Raw genomic sequence first — 18962 nt, forward strand, 5'->3', positions numbered from 1 at the left:
AGAGCAGGGCGGGGGAGAACAGCACTCCCACTGTCTGTCTGTTGTCGGAAGCTCTCTTCAGGAAGCAGATTGTCAACAACGAAGCGCTTGACAGGAGACGACTGGCTTTGAAAAACAAAATCCCGGGCTCACTTGATGATGATGATGATGATGATGATTAAATTCACGTCTTATTTTGTTGATGCTGTTGCCGTCCTGACAGCCCCCCTCATGGGTATTAATATGAGAATAATGATGGGGGTGATTTGTCGTATTGTGTTCGGTTTCTAAAACGTTACTTTTCTTTTTTTTTGCCCCGGTTCTAACCCACGAACACGATGCAGGCTGCCTTCATGAATTAAAATGAGAAGTTTTTGGCTCTCCCCACCCCCTCACGTTGCTTTCGTTTGCTCACAGTTTCACCGCTGAGGGGTCAGAAGTAGTGGAGCAGCAGCGACCACAACAGCACGCTCCGTTAATTCGTCTTACTTCATCAGGCTTCCTAGTAATTGAACGCCGTGGGATGTTTCGCCGCCGCTGTTGCCACGTTTCTGACTCCAGGACGAGGACTTCCTTTTTTCTGCAAATTTGTCCTTATGAGGCTTGTGAAAGGCTTTTGTGTGCAGGGGCGTAAACCTGCGTAAAAACAAGACAGAAAGTGGAGTTATTGAATGTGCCTGGAATGTGACCGAAGTAGAAAACCGTGGCTTTTGTCTTGAGAAATAAATATCTGTGTTGGTGATCGGTTTGACACAGCCGTCACTGCTGGGACGACGTGGCGTTAAGGAACGAAAACACCCACAGAAGACGGCGTTTCTGGGTCCCTACAGGGCCTGGAAACGTCTGGGATTAGACGGACTAACACATTAACGATCTGCTGCTGGTGTTGGATCAGCAGCAGATCCACTCTAGTCTTCTGGTTCTGGTTCTGCTCTGCATTGCCAGAACCAGAACCAATCTAATCTTCTTGTATGGAAGAAACTTCCAGAAAACTGCAAAACTGCTGGAACACTTTAAATCAAGACCGGAAGCCATTTGTTTAGAGTTGCCTTTGATTTGTAATCACTGGAATATTGATCAATATGTTTGATTAGTATTTTCTTGATGATACTGATGACACCATTTGACAAAGTGTAATGTTTACTTCTTGGTTCATAATTTGTGCTGTATTGCGTTTTTATGATGTAAAGCCCTTTGCACTGCCTGTTGCTGAAGTCTGCTACGCAAATGAACTTGACTCACCAGGATGCAGATTGTATGGAAAAGTACATTTGTGGCCTTTGTACTGAAGTTTTGACCCTCCCTTTGTTTTTGTCTTCTCTTCCTGCAGCGGGAATGGAGAGGCCCGGCGAGGTGGAGCAGGTCGACCTGGCCCCGACGCTGGCCCTGGGCCTTGGGCTGCCCGTGCCTCAGAACAGCGTCGGCCGCGTCATCCCCGGCGTGCTGGAGGAGCGGTCGATGCGAGACCAGCTGCGCTTCCTGCATCTCAACGGCCACCAGCTCAGCTGCCTGCTCCGAGACAGCACGCCCGACTACCAGAAAGGTAGGCGGAGGGAAACTTTCAATCCAGACAGCCTCGTGCCCGACGGGTTGACTCGTTGTTACGCTGCATCGTTTCGGGGCTCGTCTTGCAGTTGACTCGACTTTCACACTTCGCTCACACCGCTGCCTGCGAGGTTATCGGGGCAGATTTTTCAAACTGTAGCTTACGCCGGAACAAAATGCAGAGCGATTCTTTCTCACCTGATGAAATCGTGTTTGAAGTGAAGAGCGTTTCAGCCGGCGTCGGTCTGAAAAATCCCACCGACGTGAATGAAAGCGAAACATACAGTCGGCTCCCATTATTTCATCTCGGCCTCCATCAAAATGTTGAACTTCATTTCCATATTTATTCTGCCATGAATAAAATGAGCTCTGTCACCACATAATCATATTCATTGTGTCATTATCATACTTATGGACAGTAATTTGTATTTTTTTTTTTTTTTAGAATAAAAATTATTCCATTTAGAACTGAAAATAGGAAATTGGGGATATTTAGATATTAACTAAAATCTCTCCCATGCAGGGACTTTTTTTTGCTTCCTGTCCTGCAGAGGACAGGAAATAAAGAGACAAAATGGAGCTATAAATACTGTTGCAGATATATTAAAAATATATAAATTGCATCTATTTTTTAAGCAACAAATGTGCCAAGGTGTCTTTAAAAATGAGGACAACAGCAAATTAGCATTTGTGCCGTTTTGAAGTTAAACTTTAGTTTTTAAGCACTAAATTTCTCAGGAGGCCTAAAACTGGTCCTCTAACTGTCATCACAAATTTATTTTCATTGGTTAAATCTATAGTTTTAGATTTAGAGTGCTGTGAATGCGTAATTTTCTCATCTACCTGACCTTAAAGAGTTAGAAACGTACATCAAAAAAAATTATTCCTGAGATTTTTAGAAAAAATATTCTGTGTGCAAACGAGACAAAAGAGGAATTTCTTGGTTTGTTCTGTTTGATCTGATATAAAACTAACACAACATGTTCAAAAAATTAATAAAAATAAACACCAACAGCCACGCTTAGTTTGTATCTGAAGAAGACAAAACTAAAGTTTTGGAGTGGCCTAGTCAAAGTTCAGTCTTTACCGCCTAGTGGCTTTGTAAATGTAAACAGATCTTAAGATTAAAAAAGTAACTTGTGTAATAATTTTTTACAAGTACATTTTATTTTACATATAAATCATCTACAGAGACAAAAAGATGAAACAAATTCTCAAGCGTTGGCTTTATGATATTAAAATTAGCGACAACAAAATCTACAAAAGCAATTCCAAAGCCCAAAGCACTTAAAGCTCACGTTTTCTACGACACTATTTAATTTTTTCTTTTCAGCCTTTACTGCTGTGTTTGTTTGGGTTTCCGATCAGAAATGCCACTAGAACAATTCCCAAAGTCGGAATTCCAAGTTGGAAAGTCAAAAAGTTTCTTATGTTGTAGCCATGTTGTTCAATATCCAGCATGGCTGCCGTGTATTTAAAATATATTAAAGGTCTATATCTATTCAAACCAGTTAATAAACACATTTCTTGACTGTTTGAAGATGTGAAGTGTTTGGTTTGTGTTGCTAACAGCATTTAGCTGCACAACAATTTTGCAATTTCCAGAAGCTTCCGAGGCGAATCGAATGCAGCATATCTTCTTCAGCTAATATTTAAAAGGTTTAATACAATTAGTTCATTGCGTTTCTTTCTTCATCATCCAGAAAGCAGTAGAGGACATGTAGGAAGAGTGTTTAAAATGGACTAGATGTGCAAACGCTGCAGAAAGTCACAGTTTGGGGAAAGCTGGCGTTTGGACAGGACCTTATTTGCTGCTGTGCAAAACTAAGACATTTGTGTCCACAACGTTTTTTGGCGGTACTTAAAATATTTAAAACAAAAGAATCAATAATTATCAATGTCGACTGATATGAAATGCTCCTATCAGCCATATCGTCCAAGAACACGTGAACACTTGTTTAATCCTACTTCTTATCTCAATCTAACAAAGTGTATACATCACTCACCGACTCAGTAATGATCAGAAAGGCATAATTAAAAACAAGCTGTGGTTTTCAGCTGCCTGTTCAATTTACTGTGCGAAAGAACCAACAATTGTAGCAGCCTGAGCTCAACAAGATCAGTCTGGATTTGCTCAACTCCTGCAGGAGCTGAGTGTTTTAAGTAAACCTGTTTTGATCAGAGGGTTTTTTTTTGTACCTGAATAAATTCCCTTTTAAATGTAAAAACCACCTCAGGGAAGTCTCCAATCTGTAGTCTGCTCTTTAACTTCAGTCCTTTCCCATTTCTGTAGAACGACTCGCACAAATCACAGCCTGTATTTATTTTTATCCATCCACTTATGTCTCGCCGTCAAACGGTTTCTGAGAGACATCCAGTCTTTGAGCTCCTTCCTTCTTGCTCCAGACGTCCTTCCCAGGCATCGTTCTTTTGTCTGAGAGGTGTCACGAGTGACGGAGCCGACAGACAGAACATGAAACCAATACCGGTTTAAAACGGGATGAATTTTAATTAATCCCACAGAGATCCCCAGTAAGCATTAAAGCAGCGATTTAAAAAGGAAAAAAAAAAGTTTGTAGATGTTGTCCTCATTTTCACGAATCACTGATTTGGAAGATGAATGGATGATTTGAAATCACGGCTGAAGAAGAATCCACAAAGTCACGTCTGACCTGCTGGAGGTGATTGAAGCCGTTCGCCTCGACGTGTCGCCTCCCACTGAGCAATACTCCTGATTTTAACATGGAGGCAACGTGTTGCCCTCATTTAGAGTGTGTTGTGAGGCTGTTGGAGCTGCGCAGTGTGTTGAATCAACGTTATCATTGCAGCATTAGGCGTTTGCTTGTTCATGCTACAAATAAAACCCAACCACAACCAGACTTCTGTGTGAACGATTTACCACCCCAAAGCGACCGCAGTGCGCAGAAGAAGAGAGCTGATGTCACACAGCGTCACATTTTATAGAAGTAATACAGTGTGGAGCCGTTTGTGGATCAATTTTAAAGTTTATCCAGCAATGGGAGTCAACAGGATTGGCACAAAAATCATAACACGAATAAAAAGAAGGCCACCACAACTAACTAATAGCAACGTCATTCTGTGGATTACTGTCTGTGGTTTGTGTAGTTTTTAATCTGAGCTCAGAGTGGTGGCGTTATGATTGATCCGATTCCCTTCACATTTTCATCATTCTGAGTTTTTTCAGCCATTGTTTTCGTCCGATCCAGATTTGATGATATAAAAGTCAGACAAAATGCAGTATGACCTTTTTTTTTTTTTTTGTAAATTTGTACAATTCAATACAAAATTGGCACTTTTAATTCACTTTTAATGCAACTTTTAAAGCAACACTGCATTAAAAGTGTCATTATTTACAGAATGACGCATCATGATAACAGTCATGGACATTCATAAAGACTCCTTCATGTTAAATGTTTATGTCAGAGTCGTATCAGTCTTAAAAACACCCCTTCAAGTAAAGAGTCACCAAATATTGTGCAGATGTTTGTTCTATGTATGTTCACCCAAACATTTTGCCCTTTTACGTTATTTTACATATCCAACAGAATCAAATAAACATTCATGAGGACAGCAAATCTATTAAGGCCAGAAATCCAGAAAACACAAGTTGCGTTGAACTTTATTTACGTATTTTTAAGTTACCCACATACATTTACAAACTTGTTTCCATTTCCTCGCTGTTTCTACGTTGGACCACTTTTGATTAGACAGTGAATAGAAACCCCCCACCTACACCTGAGCCTAACTTTACAATAAAAAAAACAAACAAACAAGAAGCTCATCAGGCATAATGGAGGGCATACTGCTACGTTAACGCATCAGGAGGATCTCAGCACAGCTAGCGGGAGAAATGCCTGCATCATGGAGCATTAACTATCGCTGCTAGTCCTTAGTCACTCCTGCGTGTGCGTGTGTATGTGTGTGTGTGCGTGTGCGTGCGTGCGTGCGTGCGTGTATTTCCCCCCCAGCACCCAGTTCAGATGATGCTACACCATCAGGTTGACTGTGTTCATGTCTAAAGCAGATGTCAGACACACACAGCAAACGTTGCATTTAGAGACAAACAAAAACACGAGTGGCACCTCACTTCCCTCTCTATTTTAGTCCATGGGTTTCCATAGCGATGGGAGGAAAAAAAAAAAAAGGAAATAAATTCAGTAGACCTACATTTGGATGTGTTGATTTGTCTGAATCCGTCCACTCGGGTAATCAGGAAGTTATTATGCAGCAGGATGTGTTTGCCACCGTTGCCTCGGGTGTTTTAATAACCCTCCCGTCGGACAAATCTTCCTCTTCTGTTGCTCAGGGTTTGGAGTCTCGGGATACGGTTTGGATTTTGTTGTTTTCTGTTTGTTTTTTTTTATTTTCTTCTTCCAAATATGTGAGGCATCCAGCAGTTCTTGCCACCCCGACTCCTCAGGCCGGCGTTTTCCGACTCGGCCCGTGTTGCGTTATCTCGAAATCTTGAGTTGTTTTTCTCGCTTTTCACAAGAAATAACTTCCAGGACATGAAAGCAGGCCTTTTTTTTAAAAAATGATGATGCAAGGCTTAAACAACCCTGTTCCACCTTTAGTTCTCTCTCTGCCCCATTCCTGGGTCTTGTCGCGCGTATTTCAATCTTTATGTTGCGTTTTTTGTTTTTTGTTTTAAGTTTTTTTTTCCTCTGCTTCTAACCTCGGGCATTTGGAGGAGCCATTAACCAATCCCTGTACTTTCAGACGGATGACGCATGGCCGGGGCCATCCATATTGTGTAATTCATGCCTGTGGCTTAAGGTTCTAATATTTCTTCTAACCCTCCCTGTCTGACAGAGCCCCAGTCCCTATTTATCACCTCTATGCTTATGCTGCTGAGATAGGTGTTATATTGCAAATAATTGTTTATAGGAGAGGCTGCGTGTTTTTCATGGAGCTGAAACAAATTGTTCTGGCCTTCGAACGGCTTCGAAGCCGTCGGAGTAAAATGTAAGGTGGCATCATTTGATCTGCTGAATGAGTCAGAGCCGGTCTCGGTAAGCGACCAGACAAATCGCTCATGAGACTAAATGGTCTCACTAGGGGAGAACTCGCTTAATTTTTCTTTTTTTTTTTTAAGTTGACGCAGAACTATGAAAAAAAGAAGAAAATACTGAAATCTAATTGATTTTTTTTGTTTTTTACCTACTCAAAAGAACATCATATGTCATTATGTCAAAAATGACGGATGAATTCGTAAGTAAGATTACAGGGATCTCACTTCTACAGAAACGGTCTGAAAGTTTTCCTCGTGATTAAAGACAAGCATGTGTCGGCTGTTTTCGGAGGCTTCAGTCGTGAGGAAACGTCTTTCCGCACGATGACGCACCCCAGCGCAAAGCTGAAACAGGCCCACGAATTATGTTAGCAGCACAACAACAAGTCTGAGGTGTTGGCTTGGTCTTCCAAATCCCACAGATTTCAGTCCAGTCAAACATCGACATTGGACAACCGATCGATCGATCGATCAATCCTTGGAGCTCTCCTCCTTCAAAGTTAAACTTGAAGCGTCCGCTGGTCGCGTCTCGTCAGCAAATACTTCTTCACAACCTCGGGGGTCGAACGGAGTCCACGCCTCAATGGGTCGGAGGAGAACGGGGACCAGCACACTTCTAACTCATAAAGTTAAGCCTGATCAGTCTGTTTTTCTAGAAGCAACATCTAGCGGCCTTGTAAGTTCAGAGCCGCTTCGAAATTTGAACCCTTTTATGCAGGAATTATGATCCTTTATGACAGTTTTTTTTTTCAAAGTGTTTTTGATTTTCTTACGGCATAAAAAAAAGGTAGGAATGTTTTTTAGATTTTTTTTTCTAGGTGCTCAATTGTAATTTTCTCCAAAGACACAGTTATTTGGAAAACACATCAGTAGTGTTCTTTAGGGGATACTTGATGTCACAATATATTTTTCTTACCTGCAAGAGTCATCTACAGTAGGAGGGACCGGATTGGTCGGCCTGCCTTTTGTCTGTTGTCCATATTGGATTTCACAAAATGTTCTTGCATTTGCAGTGGACGGCCAGTAGTTGGCAGTGTATTGCATGATGCATTAATGTCCACTTCAGTGGTCTGTGTGCATTTATAACATAGAAATCCACAAGAAGCACAGGAAAATGGCTTTCAGATATCTGTCCACTGCAGTGACCACGATGCATGAAAGGGTTAAAATGGAAAGATCCGTTCAGATATTTACGGAACTGAACTGGAAATCGAGATTGTACATTTTTGGTCTTTGTTAGGCACATGACAATTCCTGTTGAATGTGATTTTTTTTGTTGTTATTTTCGTTTGCACAGTTTTTCCAGCATTAATGGCTTCGGTTCCTCAGCCATACGAGTGCATTTAGCTGCCTCTGATAAACCGAATGCCTCATGCAGGAAAACAGGATTCATTAATCCATCGTATCGAGTTGTACATGAAGAACAATGAATACGATGCATAGACAAGCCTTTTGTTAGATTAATGCTACGGAAGGACAAAAACAAAAAGCAACAGCATGACTAATGTAATATAGCTGGAAATATGTAGCTACTGGACTAAGCTGCAGCATTTTAAGCAAACTTTTCTTTAAATAAGTCAAATATATATATATATATATATATATATATATATATATATATATATGATTTTAATTGTTTACCTTTTCTGTATTTATTTTCTTCTTTACCTTTTTTTACAGAAGAAAAAACTGTTTTACTAAATTAAAAAACGCACAGTAGTAGATCACCTTGTCTTGTAAACAAATTAAAAACAAGATATTTCCACTTTGTTTTTGTTTTTTTTTCCTTTTCCCCCTGTCCAATCCAGAGGCCGGCTTCGAACAGTTTCGTGTGGCAGAAAAGGCTCATGGGAGCTGGATGAAGCTCTACCTGGAAGGAAACACCTCGGAGGTTCTGACCAACATGGGCAAAAAAGTCCTGAAGCAGTACCTGGAGGCTCTGGCTGCCATGAGTTCTGCTCTGAGCAGACAGCTGGGCAAATACGACATGTACTCCATGATCGCAGGAATGGTGTTTGTGTTCCAGGTGAGGCCCCCAGAGCGTCCGCTGGGGGAGCCTGGCCCCCGTTTGGCAGCGCTGGTTTGGCTCATTAACCCTCACAACAGTGCAGGAAGTAGAAAAGAAAAGAGAAACTCAGAAGATTACAAACTTTTGATAACTTTAATGGTCTTTAACATGAATTGGCATTAAAACAAAGCTGGGGGGGGGAAATGTAAAGTTAGTTTTTTATTCAGAGCAGCAAGCAAAATTGAAATGTTTACTGATTTACTCCACACACATTAGATTTTTTTATATGAAATCATTATTTTCTGCTATTAAATTGCTGGGATCATTTAAATCATGTAATTACATTCACAGTCATTGTTGTCATTAGGATACAGATAGCGACCAGCAGAAACTGATTTTAGCTAAATGGGATTTCTCTTAAGAACTACAAAACAAGAAGAGCTAGCAGCCACTGATCATTTACATTAGTAGCAGAGGGTGATGTCTGAGCACTGTGTGCTCAGATATCACAATTTAGGGTTTTACTAACATTTTAAATAAAATATGATCATGAAACCGACATCTTAAACTGACAGCCTGAAGGCACTTAGCATGGTGCATTCACTGCTCTGCTATTTTAGTTTCTGACCATCCGATTGGTTGTTGCATCTCTAGTCACCAACTTTGCCAATCTTACAATGTATTAAGTTAATAATAGGAAAATGACATAGTCTGTTAATTATGTTAACTAATGTTAATAACAGTCAATGAAGAGAAGCAGTTTTTACATTTCCAATTGTGAAAAGCTTCAGAGTTTTCCATTAAGGCAGAAGCTCTCATGTCACGTTCAGGCTGTGAAACGCTCAGAGGAATCGTAGAAAACATGCTTACCGTTGGCAGCTGACGTAGAAACCGAACTGAACGAGGGCAGCTCCTCGTTTTGAAAATGCACCTGAAAAAATATACCTGGAACTTTCAGATGCGTCTCTGCTCCAATGTTCCTGAATACCATGATAATACCTGATAATGACCTCTGCAGAGGTCATTATGACTGAAAACTAGAGCTTACATTTCATTTAGGGTGGCTTTAAAACGTCTTAAATGTCTTAAATATGACTGACTTCCCTGAGATGAGGGAATTCATATGACTCGGGGATGCATATAAAAATTCCAGAATAGTAGCTGTCGACGCCTGACCTAAAGACATCTGCACACTCCATAAAAGTATAAACATCACAACAGAGAGATGAGGTTCCTACTTTTTAACCTGACAGCTGCATTGATCCAAGTTGGTCAAACTTCTTCCTCTCCTCTCCTCTCCTCTTCCACCCTTGGCCTTCCAGCTCCTGCTGGTCTTACTGCTGGCGATGCCCGAAGCCCTCAGCAGCGCCGCGGCAGTGGACCTTCCAGTGCGCTCCTCCCTGCTCTCCCTGCCTTTCTACCTCTTGTGCCTGCTCCTGGCCTCCGTGCACGTGTTGGTGTGCACGTCTGCGGAGAGCTCCTGTTACTTCTGCAGCCTCTCCTGGGGCCTGGTGTTTGCCGCTGTTGCCTTCTCCTCGGCAATGTTTTGCATTCTGATCTCCATGGCGATGCGGAGGCTCCCGCTCGGACCCACGGCCCATGGGAAGGTGAGTGACACGTCGCGACGAAATCGGTGTTAAACAAAAAATGTTTGTTTGTGCCGCTGTCATTTTAGAGATATTAACAAATGTGTCCAGAGGTCATCAAAGGTCAGCCAACCAGTTCCCATTTACAAACTCAAAACGAAATACCGTCTCAATCACAAAATTGATATGAATTCATTTTAATATGTTTGCAAACTTACATTTTGCCAATTAGCTTATCCTACGTTTATGAAACCAAGACGTCATCGTCTGAGTCCTTGTGTACGTAAAGTTCTGACTGGATCTGATTCAAAAGTCTCAATAAAATAATCTCATTTTTCTGACATTTAGCGATTAGAAATAATCTTGACAACCTCAAAATGAAAGGAAATATTTAGGCTCATTACAATGAGTGGAGAAACGTTATGGTTGTAAAATCAGCTCGAATAATACTAACAGCTAAATCTACTCACTTATGTGCTTTTGATCTTTTTGCTATTCGTCAACTTGTTTTTAAGCTTTTTGTTTCCCAAAGGTTTATTTCTGCACATCGATCCAGTTCAAGTTTTCTTGTTTTTATTTCTGAAAATTGGGGAAAAAAAAAAAAAATCTCCAAATCCTATTTAATGAGTTTTCAGAAGAACATAAATGTTTCAACCCCTGACTGAATTGCCCACCTTCTCGGTATTTAATCAATGATTCCACTTAATTACCCCCTAATTACTCTACAGTATTGCACAGGAATACGATAAGGTAATAAGAAGTAGTTTACACCGGAGACGGCTCATTCATTTAAACACGTGAAGCTGTGCTTCATGAAACTTTTATACATTCAGTACTAACTGAGAGGAGGAAAGAAGAGCTCTGCAAACACTGCTGCTTCTGTTATATTTTCTTTTTTTTTGTAATAATAATAATAAAAACAACAAGAAACAAATGAAAAGTGCACAGATGTTTTCTGGAACTGATGACTTTCCTATAATTTCCACAATCACTCATCTTCCTGTCCCAATACGGGAATGGATACACACTTAGAGTTGGATGTTAACTTTGTCTTGTGCCAGATGTTTGTAAAAACACCAACATTTGTCAAAAATGTTTTTGTGTAAAATGAGCCATACACGTGGTTCTTTACAATGTCTGGACCAACTACCTGCTGTTACTTTTAATTTTTTATTTAGAAAACATTCAACCTTGTCAAAGTGTTAATTGTTCATATTGTGAATGGAATAGAAAACCCAGTTTGACTTTAAAAATATTGTTTTCATATTCTATTATTATTACTTTAAAGGTACTAATAACATATAGCAAAATCAAGTAACTATGTCACCTTCAGTTGTTATAAAAATCCTAAAAATGACTTATAAAAAATTGGACTCTGTAGTTTAACACTTTGAAACTGGGGCTCTGTCTCTTTAAGAAGCTCCTGCTCTTTCTGAAACTCCGCCTTCAGGAAGTCATCACAACATGGCTCCTCTGTTAACCCTTCAGCTGCTATAATGAGCTCATCAGCTGCACAGATCCACCAGGTGTTTGCTAATTGCTGCTGGCTAGTCTGAAGGAGCTGTGTTGGGGAGGGCTGCTTGGAAACTGCAGCTTTGAAGAGGAGCTGCACCTCAAAGGCGGGGCTATGTCCACCCAGACGTTTTGCACAGGTGGATGGTTGCCATGGAGATTAAAGGATTTCTCAAACATGCATCAAAATGAGTCTAAACAACACTCCAGGTATATTTTTTATCAGTGAATAACGCTATAATATGAGGTAAAGCTCTAAAAAGTCGATTTTACTTCGCAGCAAAGCTGCTTTAAATGAAGGTTTGTGCCACGACCACAAAGGCGAGTAGCCGTCTCTTGATGACGGTCCTGTACCTGGCAGAGTCCATCGTCATAGCAACATGAAGTGCTGCCTCGCGTAATGAATGACCTCTGCACTGCTCTCAACCCTCCGAGGCTCTGCGACCTGACTGGGCCGCTCCGAGGCGTAACGGGCCGCCGTTGTGAAAGAAACCCTTCAGGTCCACCTTGAAGGTGAAACGAGCCACTGAATAACAACAAGAAGGATTCCTACTGGGCAGACCTCACTTATAACCCAACTCTTGCATGCAGAAGAATAACATTAGTATCAGTGCTGATGGAGGCAGACATGTTCTGCAGTACAGGATGTATCAAATTGATTAATTTAGTGGTCTCTAAATGCATGTAGCTTTGGAAATACAGGCCAAACCTCACCTTTATTGATCTGAGCGCCTTATCTTCTGTGAACGCTGTTATTTGTGTTCATTTAGTCTTCAGTCTTGTCACGGGTGCATTTACTGATCTAAATGTATTTCTACCTGGAACGGCTAGCAGCTCTTCAAAGGGCCATCTTCAGTGAAATTGTTCTTTCAGCGTTCATATATTGGCCTTCTGTTGGCGCTGGGATCAATAACAGGTTCTCATGGATTACTTTAAAAGCAATGTATGGATTTTATCCCTGCTGCTCCTGACAGCAGGCACAAAAGATGCCTGATGTAACGAGCGACTTTTTCTAAAAATGGGGTTTAGAGATTTGCAATAAGAGCACATCTTCATAAGCCAGACTACCATACACCTGTATATCTCCTTTCTTTTTATTATCAAGACTAGATAAGAAAGTTGGATATTTTATATGGCCAAAAACCTCAGTGCATTTTAAGAGCATTTTATGTGACAGTCTGGTGACTGCGTCTTTGCCATGTGGGCCCAAGTCACCATTATAATAATAACAGTAATGTAAAAGTAATTTTATGGTGCTATTAGCCGTTCTTGCTCTCTCTCGTTTTCAGCATCCAATTTTTAAAGCTGAATATGTTGCCTTTCAATTTGCCTTTCAAAATTCAAACCATGACGGTTTAAAAAAGGAAGGTTGCAAAAAAGAAAAAAATTGGGCAGAAAACACACACTTTAATTATCAGAGGATCCTTAAAAAGTCTTAATCTCATGTGTCTAAAGTTGAAGCCTTAAAATGTCTTTATTTCATTAAAAATGTAAGTTGGTTTTAAATACGTCAATCACAGGTCTTACATTTTGTTGTGGCTGGACTATTCTACAGACTTTTCTGTCAGGCAAAACGTTTGAGTCGCTCGCAAACATCTTTTATGTTTTGTGGACAGCTGCTGATACCCCAGCTAGCTTTTTGTGCTTCTATCTTGGCTAAGTGTAAATTTACCACAAGTTGGCTGGACAACGTTCATCTTCGCCGCTGCCAGTCCATACGATGTTTCATGCAATATAATCCAATTCTCTTTTGTACATTTCTTTTGTGATATTCGTAAAATTCTCGTCATAATGGCCTTAAAATGGTCTTTAAAAGCCTTTAATATGAGTTTGTGAAACCTGCAGAAACCCTGGCTTTGCTTTTGTTTTTTAATCTGAGCCAGAAAGTTTGGCTCCATAAATTTAGCTCTCTGTCTGCTCCAACAGAATATAATTAGAATTTGAACCCAATGACCCTGTAATGAGTTTGCTGTTTCCCTTAAAGAAATATGAGAAGCAGAAACACTGCGTAACTCTAAAATGGTGATGTTATTAGAAAAGGAGGCCCGTAACGGACGATTTAATTGAATTTCATAACTTTTTTTTTCTTCTTTATTTTTCTTTTAAGTTCAGTGGAGTCTGACAGCAGTAGAAAAATTTAACAAGATTTCTTTCTTGGCCTGGGTGAAACAGCTATGTTTTCCAATGAGAAGTCATAACACAGATGGCTGGGTCAGAATACTCTTTTTTTTCTTTTCTTTTTTTTTCTTTTTTTCTCGTCACATGATGGAAAGGGGGGTTCAGAGTCGTGCCGCTGGAATAAATCACAGACGCACACCAGGCCCAAGACTGATTTTCTGAAGTAGAACAAAACGATCTGTTATAAATTATGGTAAAGATATGATTGGAACTAAACGTTTCACCAAAATTAGTTCAAAGTACGACATTTAGAGGCCTTTTCTTTTTCCTTTCATGGTGCAGAGAGCACTGTTGACAGGGCAGGAGCGCCGTATCCTTTTCTCAGCACATTAGGCCTCCGCTCATTTTGATTGATTAATGTACTAACTGTACACGCCGCTGGCCCCTGAGGCCCCCTGGAGAATATTTCTCCCATTTAGACTTTTCAAGTCAGCGGAAGAGCCTCGGGTTCAAGGGTAGACGAGGAGATCAATACTAAGGGACTCACGTCTCTTTGATTAATACATGAAGCGATCCGGCCACATGCTGGCCAGAAAAAATAACAGTGCCAGCAGGGGAGAAAAACTGAGAATTTGAAGCTTTTATCAGTTAATATTAGTTTGAAATAGAAAAACAGAGTCTGTGTTTTACATGTGGGTTATTTTAAAGCAACGGGGGTTCAAGGCGGGGCTCAGGGGCTGTTTGCAGCCCTCGGAATGAAGTTTTTGCGACCACATGACCACAATTCAAGAATAAATTAGGACAAATTTACAAAACTGTTAGATGCAACACTGAGTGATCATATTGTCCAATCTTTCTGGTTTTCTTCTATTGCCATGGCAACTAGTAGCACCTCCACTCATTGACTCGTACTCTAAAGTTCACCTTGGAGCGCCGAAATCTGCTTTTAATTGCCATATTAAAACTTGTCTGAGTGCAACAACTGTTTTCAAATGAAGACCGACCTAGGACCTGTTTTTATTGCTGAGAACCGAATAAAATATTTATTCAATTTTCTTCAAAATAACAAGCAAACTCTATGTAGGCCTTTCATTTAACAAGGAAAACATGCAAAAACCATTAGAAGTATCGGATGTACGTTTCTGGGGGGGGGGGGTTGTACAAAAAGAAAATCTGATTACTTTTTTTGTTTAATTAAAAATAGTTTATGCTTAGTTTATTGTTAAGTAGGTAAAGAAAAAAAACATTTTTGCTGACTTTAGTTCTTAAATATGAATTTTTTTTATGAGAATTTTAGGCCACATGACAAAAAGTTTCATACACCTCTTCTTTAAAGACTTTCTACTTCTACCAACATCACCAAATATTAATGTTTCATTCATCAAAATCATGACATGGACATAAAGCGGTCCTAACTTAAGGAGGAAGTTGCTGTAGTTTTAAAACTGCTTTTTCAATTTCCTGACTAAAGACTTTGTTGGGATATAACGTATCTGATTTCTTTGTTGCGGACCAAAGAAGCTGCTGCTGCCATGGAAATCGTTCCATAATGTTATACATTACGGTTACAGCATCAATATTGGATTACCGGGCGTGTCCAAAGGTTCTGCTCACTTACCGTATGCGTATAAATAAAAACTAATGTCATAAAAGTATTAGGATCCGCTTGTAGTTCAGCAAGGACGCATGAAGAGAAAGCTGGGTGAAAACGCTGAATGTACAGTAGATGCATTGCTTGAACAGAAATAGACGAAGCACCGCAGGTCAGCCTGACCCACATAGATCTAGAGTTACAAGAGAGGTGGAGTTATTTGTGCATTTTCGTATATAATCTGCCTCCATGCAGCTCAGAACAGTTGACTGACCTTCCATCTTTTACGTCTCGGGGGGGGGGGGGGGGGGGGGGAAGTGGCTCAAACTGAGACAAATAGGCGAACACTGAAACTTCCAACCTTATCAACACCTTTACTCTGTTGTTTTTTTATTCACTACATTCTTATTTTGCCATTTTAAAAAAGTTTCTTTGTAATGATAGCTCTACAGATTAACTTATTGAACACAATGAAATATTATTTTACTGTTTTTATGTAGCTTTCTTTGTGTCGTTAGTTATAAACGTCTACAAACCTGATCAGGGATTGGACAAACCAGTCTTTGGTTTGAGGAGTTATAGACAGGAGAATGGTTTCTTTCACATCTTGTCCCTGCTCACGTACATTTGAAATAAATACATAGACGTACTCAAAGCATAGTTTTCAAACCCATCCATCAGTTGGAGGTGATGAAATGAAGGCAGAAGCATTTTTTTTGTCCTCCATCAACTGTGTCTGGGATGCTGTCTCGACTAGGGAACGCCTCTATCAGTGCATGCAGACACATTCAACAAATTAGAATATTATTGAAAAGTTCATTCATTCCTGTAACTCAATCCATTGAGTTAAAACACATTATGTGGATTAATTGGACACGGTTCTGTGAATTATGATAATTTTCCACTTACAGCTAATGAAAACATTTAAGACCAATAAAAAACATTTTTAATGTAGAAGTGTGGGTTTAGGTAAAAGTGTGTTCAGGTTCTCCTTTTCAAAAAGTCCCTTTATGTTCGACAAGTGAGCCTTGTCGGAAAGCATATTCTGATTTATGAAACGTGGCTGGATTTTCAATCTGTTAGCTGGACCAGATTGCCACCAGTGTGAGGAGTGCAGCGTGTTTAGAGCTCACAAAAATGTAAACAGAACTTTTCATTTGTACAAATAACAGAAAGTATTCTCCCCACCTCTTGGTGAGTAAACTTATAGATTAGCTGTGCACCAATTGCAGTTTTCGAGCCGATCAGCAATTATCAATCTTTTAAAAACCTGATCTGTATGATTTTGGCTGATGCCATTTTTTTTGGTCTGAAATTTTGCTAAATGTAGCAAGAAAGTTGCTAAGTTGGCAACAGTGCTGTGACTATTAACTGCAAACGTACAGACATGACCTGATTGGCCGGTCTGTCAGTAAAACGTCTCTCTATGGAGAGCAAAAGAGGACAGTGGTTGATTTTTAGTCCTTTGCTGAGGAAGATAAGATCAACCTCACATGTAAATATTGGCTGATCTCCCAAAATTATATGTTACTCTCTAACAATTTGTATTGTAAGCAAGATCGAAAAGCATTCATTGTGCCATCAGGGAGAAATCACAAAACATGTAAACACCTTTGTTTTTTATTTATTTACTTGAATTAAAACACTTTCTATCTCTGTCTTTTACTTCTACGTTTAAGCAAACCTACCCAGCAGCCACCAAGGAACCATGTGGTGTAAAGTCCAAGGATATAATTGTGCATCTGCCTTGTATTTTAATGGCATATAAATAATTCCCTAGCATCACCTTCTACATCTAATGCCGTTTGATACATGTTTTAATTTCCCCAAAGCCTGACATTACAAGTGAGAGCTGGAACACAAAAAATGCTGCAAAATACCTCAGCATTGACCTTAATAATGAGCTAATATATGCTAATCTCATGCTGAGATGTGCAGACACACTGTCTACACCAGTGAAGATTCACTCACCTCAGGATGCTGGATGCTTGAAGGTGCTGCAACAGCAAAACAATCTGACCTATTTTCTTAGTAAAGCATGTAATTATCATTTCGTATGAAGAGAGAAACTGAATTCAACTTGAGCTACGTTTACACGAGACGAGAAACTGTCTGTATTTTCCGATGCTGATTGGAAAAACGTTCCACATTTAGCCAAGACATCTTGAGTTCTCTCTAGTTGTCATGCCAGGCCGCTAGATGTTTCTGTGATTTTTAGTATGTAGTCGAACTTGCCCTCATCTTCCGCCTCACTGTAAACAGAAACCCTTCTCAATCTCCTGTGAACAAAGTGTCATACGTATTCCTTATCAGAAATTATGCTAAACTGAACAGGTTATTATGCTGCATTGTTTCTGCGCAAGTGTTGTTCCTGACTTTATTTAAGTAAGAAATCCTATAGATTGTATTTGTTTGGTTTGAAACCATTTACAAGTGGAAATACATTGAACTAATTTCTTTTAAAACTTTAATCTTTTCTAAAGAAGAAAATAATGAGACACGATGCTCATTTGCTTGTCCTAAAACACAACTTCAATGATCTTTTTAGCGACTGAAGTTTGTTTGATAACGGAACGAAGAGTGATTAGCCAATAATCTGGCCTAATAGTTCTGAATTGTCATTTGAGCCTATTTATAACTTAGAGGCAACATTATGACTTGAAAGATGGTCATAATTACAGCTTCAATTTTCTGACCGTAATGTGACACAGTTAAGTGTCTTTCCCCCCGCCTCTTCTACTTGTCTTCTTTTGAATAAAACTACTAAAACTAAATGTTTAACGATCTAATGTGCTGTAGAAAAAAAAAAAAAAAAAACCCCAACAACAAACACTTGTTCTAAAACTGGCCCTGCGTTTCTTTTGTACTTTTTGAAGGAAAATCAATTCTCAGCCAGCCCATTCCCACAGCGGGCCCCGCTGCCGTAGCCTGCAGGTACCGGCACGTAGCAACTCAGCCTCTCTCTCCGTCATCGGGGCCGATGAGGCACGTCTGTTGTTTTCCGAGGTGAAATATTGCTGCTGAGCCGAGAGGTTGGCTGAACTCTGTCTGAACTGACTATGCGCTAAATCAAGTCATTTGCATACGAGCGCTAAACTGGAAAAACTCCCAATCTTGAGGATGGGACGGGCTCATCCTCCAGAGTCGGGTCCGCAATTGATGGATGACAGCTCACGGTCACCGTTTGCCATGCCAAGGCAGGAAGTGACTGTTATATAGGAAGTATTAACATGATGGATAATCTAAAAAAAATATATAGTCCAACTATAAAAAGCAGTGCAGAGGAAAAATTGCCAATGGTGAATAGTTTTTGGATCAGTTGACTTGTTTTTCCTGCTTTGTTGGTGTTGCGTCCAGGTCATTTAATAGATGCTGTGGTGTTGGCTTTTCAATTTTGAATAATTGTAATGTGAATCACCTTGGAGGTTATCTGAACCTGCTAATTATCCCACTGGCAACTGTGATGCCAAAGCACAGAGGTGGGTGAGCTAAAAATATCTTGTGTGTGTGTGTGTGTGTGTGTGTGTGTGTGTGGCGGGTCTTGTGCTCTCACGGAACTCTCTGCATATCTGAAGTATAACAAAATACATT

General features: G+C 40.0%; 1 protein-coding gene and 1 long non-coding RNA gene across 3 annotated transcripts in view; both read left to right on the forward strand.

Moving 5' to 3' along the window:
- Window positions 1-18962, forward strand: part of pigg (phosphatidylinositol glycan anchor biosynthesis class G (EMM blood group)) — a 90576-nt gene that overhangs the window by 22867 nt on the left and 48747 nt on the right. For both annotated transcript variants that reach the window (XM_007568404.2, XM_016679822.1), the window contains exons 6-8: window positions 1310-1522; window positions 8365-8582; window positions 9887-10171. In XM_007568404.2, coding sequence (XP_007568466.1) covers window positions 1310-1522; window positions 8365-8582; window positions 9887-10171 — 716 coding nt within the window. The remainder of the gene's footprint in view (window positions 1-1309; window positions 1523-8364; window positions 8583-9886; window positions 10172-18962) is intronic.
- On the forward strand, window positions 11643-11843 carry LOC107838211 (uncharacterized). Its single transcript, XR_001664275.1, has 2 exons — window positions 11643-11715; window positions 11752-11843. It is a non-coding gene; the product is annotated as an uncharacterized LOC107838211 (long non-coding RNA).

Source organism: Poecilia formosa, unplaced genomic scaffold, assembly GCF_000485575.1.
Source record: "Poecilia formosa unplaced genomic scaffold, Poecilia_formosa-5.1.2 Scaffold221, whole genome shotgun sequence".
NCBI lineage: Eukaryota > Metazoa > Chordata > Actinopteri > Cyprinodontiformes > Poeciliidae > Poecilia > Poecilia formosa.